Source organism: Prinia subflava, chromosome 17, assembly GCF_021018805.1.
Source record: "Prinia subflava isolate CZ2003 ecotype Zambia chromosome 17, Cam_Psub_1.2, whole genome shotgun sequence".
NCBI classification, from domain to species: domain Eukaryota; kingdom Metazoa; phylum Chordata; class Aves; order Passeriformes; family Cisticolidae; genus Prinia; species Prinia subflava.
In genome coordinates, this window is record NC_086263.1 from 9,685,783 (window position 1) to 9,698,152 (window position 12,370).

At 43.3% G+C, this 12,370-nt stretch overlaps 1 protein-coding gene across 1 annotated transcript in view; it reads left to right on the plus strand.

Moving 5' to 3' along the window:
* Nucleotides 1-6,910: 6,910 nt before the first annotated feature.
* The window catches only part of LMTK2 (lemur tyrosine kinase 2), a 41,491-nt gene continuing 36,031 nt past the window's right edge, over nucleotides 6,911-12,370 (plus strand). Inside the window, exon 1 of the mRNA XM_063414118.1 lies at nucleotides 6,911-7,254. Coding sequence (XP_063270188.1) covers nucleotides 7,101-7,254 — 154 coding nt within the window. The 5' untranslated portion in view covers nucleotides 6,911-7,100. The remainder of the gene's footprint in view (nucleotides 7,255-12,370) is intronic.

The following is a 12,370-nucleotide window of genomic DNA, read 5'->3' on the forward strand; positions in this document are numbered from 1 at the left end:
GAAGTTCATCAGTAAAAATATGAGACTTATTTCTCCATATCCTGGCACATATGAACAATGTCAATTACAAAAGCAGCTCTACTTGCAGGAAAGGGCCAAAACAATATAGTGCAGAATGAAGCACATACATTGCTCCTATAAACTTGTAACACAGGGCAGAAAAAAATAACCCACATGGCAAGTTAAGCTCAGTAAATGGTTAATGTTGGGATTGGAAAACCAGTTACAGGGAGTATGAGCCTTGCTTAAATTCTCACTATCTTTTTATGTCTGTATTTTATAATCCTACAAGCAAAACACCTTCACATGTAAGACTACAAAGTGTAAATAATTTTGTAAAGTTGTTTCTGTTGAATTAGCTTTATTAAAAAGATAAAGGAATTGTGGAAGATAGAAGGGCTTTGATTCTTGGATGGTCTTTGGACTCTCAGACTGCAAGGATAAGGAAAATAAGCTACATATTTCAGATCTGTTTTTGTAAGTAACCAGTTAATAAGTAAACTTTTAAAGTGAGGTGCTGCCCTTAAGAGGGCCAAGTTTTTTTAAAATGCATCTGATATTTGTTTTTAGTGAGTCGTTCCTTGTCTGTGGCATGAGCTTATTAGTTTTTATTGCTTTGTCTGTAATAAATTTTCACATTATTTTATACCTCTTTCTCTTCTGATTACCAATTAGTACAGAAATTTATAACCAATTGTTACCTTCTGTAAATGGTCCTTGTTCTGAATGTGATCTTTTGAACCAATAATTACTAAAAATAATGAAAATATCAAAAATTTTGTTTTCCAGTTTACATGTGCAGGATATATTGGTTTGTGCTCCTTCCTCAATTGACAAGATTTTCCCTGATTGTGCTTAAGTTGTCTTGATTCACCCAATTCTCTGTGTAATTGTTCATGTTGAAATGTCAGTGCTCTGGAAGACAACATTCATTAATGTAGGAAAAATACATAAGAATGCATAAACTTTTCAGTTCAAGGTACATCCTTCCCTTGCAGTCCTGCAATGAACTGCACCTTCCTCTAAATCTAAGATCTTTGTGCTCTTCTTCCAAGTGTGCACTTCAGCTGAAAGCATCAAGGCACCAATTGTCTCTTTTCTTTTATCCTGTTCTGGATCTGCCCTCCAGATCCAACTGCTTCTTTTAAAAATTCCTTTTGTCAGTATTACAAATTATTTCCAAATCGGGATGAGCTTCCCCCCACACACAGAGGGGTCCTTAGCCTGAAGCCTTTGCTTATGCTTTCACAGAAACTTAGTGTGGAAGCCAGTGGGAGACTGTTTAAAGGGAATGCAAGTGGTCAAAATAATTTATGGTTTAGAGTAGTTGCATAGTACTGGGTCATTAAGGATATTTAAAATGAAAGGTGAATAAAAATGGTCCTTTAATCTGTGAGTTTCAGCTTGCTCAATGTTAATGAGAACTAGTGCTTGAATGAGACATTTTCTTGATTGTTTTCTATAAAGTTAGGTATAAAGTGGTATGGAAATGGAAAGGACTGACTTAATAGACAGGTTGATCAAGATTTTCCTGTTTGGTAGGACTCCAAACAATTTTTATCTTTCAACAGGTGACACATTCAAATGGTGACATATGACTCTTATCAAAATTTAATATTAGAATTCCTATTTAGAGAGACATGCAAATCATATTTTATTTTGTGCTCAGAAGTTTGCCTTCCTTTATTGAAAGGATTTGTGATGAAGAGATTCCTGCTGTTCAAGTGGTCTAGAAGCAGATGATGTTTTTTTGGCATTGTGTAAGCAGAGTTTACATCAGCAAATCCGTAGTTAAACACGGCTAATTACAGGAGCATCCTGCACTCCGGAGATGGTTTTTTTCTCAGAGGCACTGCCTGGCTCTGTGCCCCGTAGGTGGTTTTACTGCACCCTTGCACTGAGGCAGAAGTGGTGCTGAACTGTTCCTTTGCAGAAGTGCTGCTGTTGTCACCTACACCTCCAGTGTGAGAACCCCGGAGCCTCACGTGGTGACATTTGCTTTTTTGGGCAGCCTCAGATAGGACAAGTTCTTGAGACTTGCTGAGCACCTTCCACAACTCCTGCCTCAATGAAAGCACTGCACGAGGAGATGCTGAACTGCAACCTCGTTGTTTGATCTCCTGCTTCTTACTTGGTCTGTTTGTGAGAAGATTCTTCCTGGTTCGCTTTTTTTTTCCCCTTGACACACATACAATGTATATTTAGATCAGGACTGCATTAGACATTCGTTTGGTTAAATGGTTTCTCACTCTATTCAGTCCTGCTTTGCTGCATCTGGAGGAAAATTTAATAGTCCACAGAGTTTAATGTTTCCTAAAAATAAATAGGAGAGGCTGGAAGGAATTTCTAATGTAGCTGAGAAAGTTTTACAACAGCTTCTGTACACAAAAATCATAAATTTGCATTTCCTTTTTGTGTTAATGGAAATCAACTAAATCTCCTATACCTGTGGAGGGAATAGTCACATATCTTTTCTCTCTTATGACTTTGGTGGGAGGTTCTATAGGAAGCTTTAAAGTACAGATTTATCACCACAGATGTGTCTTTTATTTCAGCATTAAATAGTTGCCAGTGGTACAAAATCCAGCTTCAAAATTGGCATGAAATGGCAATTTGGATGGCAACATCATCAGAGTAACATGTGGGGAAAGAAATTTACCCACTTGTGACTCTATTTTTTGTAAACCAGGATGGAATCCTGCTGAGAATAAATTTGTACTGATGTTGGCACTTATACTTCTGTGAGGGAGTATTGAAGTTCTCTTTCACAAAAATTAATTCTTCTGACAAACTACATTGATTCCATAGAATGGTTCAGTGGACTAAAGTGAAATGAATTTAATTTAATAAAGTAAATAAAGTAAATTTAAATTCATTGGATAAGATACATTTACAATTATATTCCATCTTCCTATCTTAATGGTAAAACTTACTGAAAGTCTACCTGTTTGAAGCTGAAGTAAGCAGAACCTTCCCAATCAGGCTCATCAAAATCCACTAGGCATTCCTGAGTCAACAGAAATGTAACCTGCACTAAATTTTGCAGGATGTTACTGGCAGATGCAAAACCAAATATTAAATATTTCCAAGAATAATATAATTACTTAATGATTTACAATAACTGGGTGAAAAGCTGTTTAATTTCTATTTAACATATTTTAAAATTAATGCAAACTGAATTTTCTAGCAGAAACTGAAAATAAGTAGCACTATATATTCCAGAGGTTTGTTTCTTCCTGTGCAAGCTTAATCATTTGTGGGAAAAAAAAAGAGAGTTCTGACCTAAACCCATTTTAGAGCTACAGATAGATACTAAGAGAAAACAATTGACACAAATGAGAAATTTTCTTTTACTGATTGTTTTAAATGCAGTTTTCTTCAGCCAGTTTTCCTTGAAATGTGAAATTCTGGATACTGGACTTTGGAATGGAGAAAGAAGCCTCCAGCTATAGAAAAACACTATTAGGTCACTGATGACTGAAGGTGGAGGTTAAAACCAGTGACATTTATTTCGTCTCTGTCAGGTGGAGGAGCAAATCACTTTGTTAAATACAGAAAGACAGCACTGACAGAGTAAGAAAGGTTATATTTGAAAGCATGAGATGTGATTCTCTTGGGGGGAGGGAGAGCAGAGTGTGTGTCTCAACATGTATAAATGGAGAAGCCAATCTTAAAACAGTGATGTGGAATAAAGAGCTGGGTCCTGTGATCAGCTCGGTTCCTGATGCTCAGTGATGCTGTTTTGTAGTAAATAAATTGTGAATATTTGGGGGTTTTATTCACAGTTACCTTGAGGACCTTTAATACCCCTCTGGCCACTTGCTCAGCCTGCTAGACAAAAATACCTTCCACACCAATAATGTTATCAAAAATATTGAAGAAAACCAACTGAAAATAAATCTATCAGCGTCCTTTAGTTGATCCAATTATCTGTCTCTATAAAAAGATTTTAACACCTCCCACGCAGAACAGCAGCTTCAGTAATTTGGCCATGATAACAGTGCATAATCAAGAAACATGAGGCTGTGATACGTGGTAACACATCCCATTTTGTGTATAGGAAGAGTTTTGTTTAAGTAAATATATTTTCCCTTTAAGTACCTTTCGGATTACTCACTATTATGTTGCTCATCCCATTAGTCTTCTGTAGTTACCACAGATGTTTAATTGCAGGAATTGTAAATGGGTGAATCTAACATTCCTGAGATGGAGATAGGAGATGAGGCTTTGCATCTTTGGGTTTTTTTTTAATGTTTGTGGTGTATTTGAAGATAGGGAGTAAACTGTGACTAATGTGTAGAACAAAGGATTGGAAGATTTGGTTATTTAGCTTCTACCAGTGACTAATTCACAGCAAACCTTAAGTGTCCCATGATTATAGAATAGTGCTCTAACAAGTCCTTGTAATGATATGCTGCCATTGTGTCCCAGATGATATTACAACACGATGTTTTATCAGGAAATTACATCAAAGGCCTAGCATTCAATTATGATAGGGTGGGTTGGGAAATCAAGCAGCCTGCTGTGCTGAGAGGCAATGAATTGTTTTGAGTAGTGAAATGAGGACACCATTGCATTGTAGACCTGCTGGAAGGCTACAAAGGAAGGTTGAAACTTCATGTCTGCAGCTGCTATCAATCCCAACATTTTTTCTGTGTGGAATTTGCGTGAGGTCAGTGACACAGCTCAGAAGTGCCTCAGGCCCAAGGCACTGCAGGGATCAGGACACTGGATCTGCCTGTGTTACACCACAGGAGCACGGTGATGTTTGAATAACCTTCCTCACAAAGCGTGGCTCTAACCTCAGCCACACTCCAGCAGCCACACTCATGTCCAGGGGCCTCGGCTCATGGGAGGGAGATGGGATAGAGTGAAGGATAAAGGACTAACCTTGATGTTTCCACTGGATATTTATAGTACATACAGAAAAAGACCCAGCTTTGTCATCACCAGCCTCAGTATTACAACAACAAAGAGCTATTTAAATGGACATGGTGGCTGTTTGTACATGAAAAAAATTATGCCATACGTATTATATATTGCATATAACATATCACTAATTTTAAAGGGAAGGGATCACATCTTGCCTCCTATCCATGAAATCCACAGACAGACAAACAATATTCTGGGACTACTTTTAAAAAGTTATTAATTATAAACAGCATAATGAATTAGTAATAATTTACTAAAGCAATGAAAGAGAAGATTGCATTCAATTTTATTATTCAAGTAAAATATTTCCTTTGGAAGGAAAACTAATTAGAACATTTCAAAAAATATAGGTCATTTGGTAGCACAATTAGTCCTTCAACCAGACAGAGGATAGCAGACTGGGGTTAGACACACACTTGGTTAAGAGTAGTTTGATTCAAGTATATCCCCCTGGTAGAAAAAATTCAGAGGGACAGAGGGGATTTAGGTTTATGTTTTGTCTTCCTGGACACCATGTTCCAAATACTACTTTGAACACAAAACTTTCCTTTCATGTATTCCCAGGGGTGCACTCATTGTACATTTCTTTGGACGATCTGTGCTCTCAAAATCATGATATAATCTTGACATAATTAGCCTTTTTGTTAAATTATTTGGAAAACGGAAATCTAGTTTGTTAGTCACACGGTATTTCCCTGCTTCCTCACTGCACAGAGCCCCTAATTCCTCAGGATTAGCACTTCCATTTATGCTGCTTAGAGCTGACACCTCATTTTCATGTACTCAAAGTTCAGCAGAATCACAGACCTAAACCAGAATAATCTTTATTTCTAAATACTGCTGGTATCAATAATTGAACAAGGTCACCTCCAGCCTTGGAAGCGCTCGGTCTGCAGAGGGAGGGTGGTGCGCCCATCCCAGTGCCTAACCTGGGACTCAGCGGGAATAGGCCGCGTTCATCCCAAGGGATGGCCGGGCTCTGTGTTCCCGCAGGGTGATCCCAAGGGATGGCCGGGGTTCTCTGCTGCCGTAGGGTGATCCCAAGGGATGGCCGGGCTGTGAGCTCCCACAGGGCTGATCCCAAGGAATGGCCGGGGCTCTGCGCTCCTGCAGGGTGATCCCAAGGGATGGCCGGGGCTCTGCGCTCCTGCAGGGTGATCCCAAGGGATGGCCGGGGCTCTGCGCTCCTGCAGGGTGATCCCAAGGGATGGCCGGGGCTCTGCGCTCCTGCAGGGTGATCCCAAGGGATGGCCGGGGCTCTGCGCTCCCGCAGGACTGATCCCAAGGAATGGTCGGGGTTCTCTACTCCCGCAGGACTGATCCCGAGGGATGGCCGGGCTCTCTACTCCCGCAGGGCTGATCCCGAGGGATGGCCGGGGCTCTGCGCTCCCGCAGGGCTGATCCCAAGGGATGGCCGGGGCTCTGCGCTCCCGCAGGACTGATCCCAAGGGATGGCCGTGCTCTGCGCTCCCGCAGGGCTGATCCCAAGGGATGGCCGGGGCTCTGCGCTCCCGCAGGGCTGATCCGGAGGGATGGCCGGGGTTCTCTGCTCCCGCAGGGCTGATCCCAAGCCCGGGGCGGTCCCGGGGCATCTCCGAGGGGGCTCCACGCCCTCACCTGCCCTTAGAGGACACTACGCCGCCAGGGGGCGCTGTTCCCGCCGCGCCCTCGAGTCAAGAGCGCGGGCTCGGCCAAGCCCCGCCTCCAACGCCCCGCCCCGCCAGCCGGTTGGAGGAGGGAGCCGTCAATCCAAGCGACGCCCCGCCCTCATCCCGCCGTTCGGAGCGCGGCTTGATTGGCAACCGCGCGCCGCTGCTCTCGCGCCGCAGCCTTCTCTCGCCCTAGCTCGCCCTCTGCAAAGCGTTTGGCTGATACAGCTGTCAATCATAGATTAGCCCTAGCCCATCCAGTGGCACCGCCTTCTGAGCGTGAGGCGCGGTTTGACTGGTGCACCGGGCTGTCAATCACCGGCGCGCCCCGCCCCGTCTCGGTCAGGTAGCCCGGAAGATGGCGGCGGCGGGGGCCGGTGGGGCTCTGTGAGAGGAGCGGCGACGGGGCTGATGCCGCGGAGCCGGGGCGCGGCGGCGGCTGCCGCGGGGGCTCCCCGGAGTCTCTGAAAACCTCGAGCCCCTCGTTCGGCGCCGGGCCTCGGTCCGGGAGCGGGCGGCATGCGGCAGCGCGAGGGGCTCGGCGGGAGCGCCGGGCGGCGGGGGGGCGGTGGCCCGCGGCTCCTCGGCCCGCGACACCTGCTCGGGCTCGTCCTTCTGCTGTGGCCGCTCGTGGGGAGCGGCGAGGCGGCTCCGCTGCCGCCAGCAGGTGCAGGTGAGCGCGGGGAAGCGGGGCTGGGGGTGCGGCTCCGCGGCGGGGCCCGGGAGCGGCGGCACTGCGGGTTTCGAGACACCGTCCCTCCCCCGTGCTGCGGGCAGGGCTCCGCCGAAGCGTCGGGAAGGGCACGGCGGGCAGATGGGGCTCCCCGGCTGTAGGTCATGGCTCTGCCCGTGGCACTGAGCGAGATCCCGCTGCGGATCGCGCAGACCCCTGACACCGAGCCACGGGCTTCTTCTCTCTGTGTTTACTGCAGACCTTCTTCCTATAGTGCTGCTGTTGTCGCCTGTACAGAGCTCGGCAGGATTTTTCTTTTTCTGGTTTTGCCTGTGAATCATCGGGACTCCCGTTCCTGGGTGGAGGCTCCTCAGGGCAGACGGTGCTTTCCTGTTTTCCGGTCAGATTAGGCGGATTCCCCCCCCTCAGGCCCCCCCGGGCCGAGCTCTCTAAATAGTCGTGCAGTTCACATTTATTTCTCTCGTGTGTTAGGTAACGCTAACTTCCTTCTATTTCCCTGCTTACTTTCCTCTTTGTCTTAAAAGCACAAACTAAACAAAATGTCCTCGCAGTTGTAGGAGTGACTGATCAGAGGTTTATTAGGACTCACAAGTATCAACTATGGTTAATTTTTATTGTTGGCGTTTCATTGGGGCTTGCAAACATAACATTGTATGGAGACTGAATTTTGTTAGGGTTGTGTTGGTTGGAATGTGTGCTGAGATTCCCTTCTAGCCGTGAGGAGTTGTACAGCAGAAGTAGACAAGATGTTGAGGGAGGAGCAGGAGCAGAGGGGAGGGAAAGATACGAAGCACAAAGATTAGGTAATTTGGCTGCTCTTCCACGCGAAGTATCAAAACTGGGAGTGGAACCCATATTTTCTCTTTTTTTGGACCTGTGTCTCATTTTAAGTTTTTCCTTCCCAGAACATTTATATATCGTTTATAAGTCGCTCTCTCCATCAGCCTCCTTTGAGGTTTTTCATACTTCGTATAAAAGTAAACTTCTGAAAAAGAGAAAACTGTCAGTCAAATCTTTATTGCCTTTGACACTAAATGATAATTTTTTTCATTTATAAAATACTTGAGGTTTGTCCAAATAATATTAATTTGTCATTGAGCTGTAAGGTAAGACAGCAGAATCAGTTCTGTATGAAAGATTTTATAATACCTTTCCTGGGTGTTACTTCCCTTGAAATGCAGTTAATTTTTCTATTGAAAGGGAAATGCCAAAGTGTTCTTTTATTTTTTAGTACAATTTCCTCTTTCCTGTGAGGACTATGCATGTACCTTACAAAGATGAGGGAACAAAGCATAATTTCCATGGAACTGGTAAAAAGCTTTATTCTCAAAATGAAAAGCTGATTGGACAAATTGCAGGACACAGTATTAAAGTGTTCTTGTTTTTGTGTTGTTTTTTTTTAATTCTGTGTTTTTAAAAGGCTAAATAAGATATGTCAACTGCAGTACTGCTAAGAGAAATATTGATGATGTTGTGATATTGGGCTCATACAATATGAATGAGATATGGTAATTTTATACATAAGTTTTCGTTATATTTAGGCCAAAGTATGTGTACATGGATGTTATCTCAGGTGTAGCCAACTGTCCAGATGCTGTCATGGCAAACTCAGTGAACCCCAGGAAATGAAGCTGCTGCTTTCTCCTGTGTCTTTGCCCATGTAAGAGACAATGTATTTGGATTACTTTATTGATAGATATTTAATATTGAGACTTTAGGGTTTTCTTAGCAGCCTTTTCCAGTTTCACTGGCATCCTTTAGGTGGGAGGGCTTTCTCCTGATTGAAATAATGTGAATAATGTGTGCCTGGTGGGTGTGAGTGCAACAGGTTCTTAGGCTGCACCATCACCTGTGTGAGCTCCAGGGACCAGGGGAAAGGCTACAAGGCCTTTGTTTCTTTTTCCTTCCTTTGAATATCTTCCCAGTGGGTGACACTGAGACTGGTTCAGCTTGAACCTTCTCTGTCATACCTGTCTGAAGACAAACCTGTGATGTTATTTTGTAGGGTTAAGAGTCACGGGTTGTGTTTAAAAACAATTCAGCCGTACTGTGAATGTCCCTCTGGTGTCCCGTGACAGGTTGCTTTGCAGTTGACTGTAACACTTGGTCTGACACATATGGATTGAAAACTTGAGAAGAATTTAATGGGCTTTTCATAGAGTTATTAGTAACTGGTTTCAAAATTACTTTAGAATCCCACAGTTCTTCACTTAGCAAGAGAGATTGCTTCTTTGGCAGTGGAGAAACATTTTTATGTGTGTTGCTTGTAGGAGGAAAGATGAGATTCCCAGAAAAAGGAGCAATGTGCCTGTAGTTATTGTAAGAAATTTTATGGAATATTTCATGGAGTATACCTATAATAAATAAAATTTTTGTTTAGGGAGGAAGCTGGAATGCTGGAAGTGGTGATGGGCAGGTTCTAGCATGACTAGATTGCATTCCTTGTGCAAAAATGCTCCAGTTTGTGGGAATGCTGTGGACGTTTGCCAGAGTGGATGCTGGGGAGCTGTCAGGTTCTCAGGGCCCCCATCGAGAGGATTGATGCTGCTCTCTTCAAGTGTGGCTTCATAGTGCTTGCAGATGAAGGCATGCATTGATGAGGTGTTGCATATCTGTCTTGCAACTCTATATTTCTTAACTAATTTGGTTTTATCCAACAATAACGAGAGGAGGTGAAGGAAATCAGGCTTGAACTGTTTTCCTGGTAAGGTTTATAGCAATTATTATAGGAAATATGAAAACAAAGCTGTTGAAGATGCCACTGCCTAAAAATACTTCAACCAACTTAGATTTAATTTATTCTGTGAGTGGAAAAGAAGGATACTGATATGTACTGTGATAGTTCTGAATTTAAGGTTTGACTTTCTACTGGAGGAGAGCTGGGGCAGTTGTGCTGGAAAGGAGTTTCTAGACTGAAGTGTTGAAGTTGTCTTGAGCCTGCAGAGTATTGGTGATTTTCTCCATCATCCTAACGTGATTTCCACTAGCAGCCATGTGGCTGAAGGAGGGACATTTGGGCAGTGCTTTTCTGCAGCAGTGTTTAGCAGCCAAACAGTGCATCACAGACTGCCACGGCTGCTTTACTGGGCTAAAGCTTTACATGGACATTTAGGATCTCAGTTCTGACTTGGATTTCCACACTTGACCTTAATTCCACTGAGCATCTGAATCAAGTGTGTGTGTAATGTCAGACAAAGTGTTTTCATCATCTCTGTGCTCTGTCAAGTCTTTGCAAATACAAAGAAGAGGGACTCAAAAATACTTTTATTATCCTGTAAAACTTGAATAGGTGGTAGCATTTTTAGCAGGTGTGTTTAATTTCACAGTCTGTCAGTTGAAGTGAGGCAGCTGAACTTGGTGCCTGATTGCTTTTTGAGAACCTTGGCTTTGGAGCTGTGGCCCACTTGGGTGTCAGTGGCATTCCTGCTGATGGACTTGGTTGTGTAGGATCCAGGAAGGTGATTAGAAGCTGGTATATAGTATCCAGAGATGTTTATCTGGAGCACCTAAATATTCATGCTGCTGTATGAATCTGAAGTATCTAAATATTCAGCTGGCGTCAGATGGCAAGTTAAAACTTTGAAATGAAGGCACTTTTATTTTTTGTGTCTAGATGAGCTCTGTAGTACATATATACTCCTGGGAAAATTGTTGCTTTTGGATTGTTTTGGCTTGATGTTTACTTGGAGTTCTGTCAGACTGAGGCCAAATTGCAGTTGTGGCCTGTGGTTTGGTACAATGTAAAATGTCTGTGACTCTTGCACGTAATAAGAAAAGCCATTTTCTAAGTTTATGCAAGTTAGCAACTCGGATCACTGTGAGTAAAGAAAAATCTTGCTTTTACAGTGGGGATTTTAATTGTGGTATGTGCCTTTCATGGGAGTAATCTATGCTTCCTCCTCTTTCAAGCATTGAACTTGTTTACTCCTCCCTGTATTTCTTTTTCTAGCTTCTGTCCCAGGCAAGTAATTGTAGGACTAAAGCTGGAAATTTGTCTTTTATCTTTTGTTTCTATCTGTGAGTTTGACTCTGAGGTAAGAAGCCAACCCTGACTTTGGCCTGCAGGGATGTTCCATGCCAAGCTTTGTTCACAGGCTTGGTTTGCTTTCTCTGCCCGTGGCTGTAAAGTGTCTGGACTTTGCTACAACTCAAGGAGTCCTCATAGGAGGAGGTCACTTTCTGAAGCAATTTGTCACATCTTGAATGCTTGGGTGTATTTAATAATTCCTCAGGTATCATTGCAACATATTAAGATAGCACTGATCAGAGACTATCTGAAGGATTATTGTTACAGCATCAGGTGCTGAGCATTGATCTGAAAGGGCCCATTGTTGGGTGCTGGTTGTGCCCCTGCATAAGAAAAGGAAAAAAAAAGACTCTGTGAGATCCAACATTCTGGATAGGTAAATATAATTGGGAGTAACTTTCTGGAGACTTGCTGTAGTCTGCTTTCAGTCACTATTCACACCCGGTTTATCTGCGTGGGATAAAGGGGCCTCAGGCAGTGTAATGCCAGAGCTGCAAAAATCACAGTTCTGTTTCAGTACTAACAGTGCAGTTCTGCAGCAGAAGGAGAGCACATGGAGTACTGGAGTCTTCCTTAGGTTTTATTTTGGGCCTGCCTTTCTGTTTGGTCTGGACATTCAGTGTCTGGAGCTTGATACAGTGTGCAAAAGCTTCAAGGCTTTTGTTGCTCTTGTATGAGCTCTTTGTTTTCATTGTGCTGCTGTTATGAAAGGTCTTGAGCAACATCTAGATACTAGAAACATTTTGACAACTTTTATAAGCAGAAATGTACAAGATGTGTGAGGGTAGCCCTTTCAGTCTGCATATGTGCTTTAAGCACTGTCTATAGCAAGGTGCTGTGCCATGTATAGCTTAGACAAGGTAGTGATGGGAAGCACATTGTCAGTAAATTGTCTTCTGAGGGATTTTCAGTATGAAATCCTGTACAAAGTAACACCTTGTCCAACACTGCTACACTTACAAAAGTTTATTTCCTGGTAAGAAAACCTCACTGTAATGACTTATCGGTGACATGACTCTTCTGGCACTACCACTGCACCCTGAGATTCTTTGATAATGAAAGATGTGT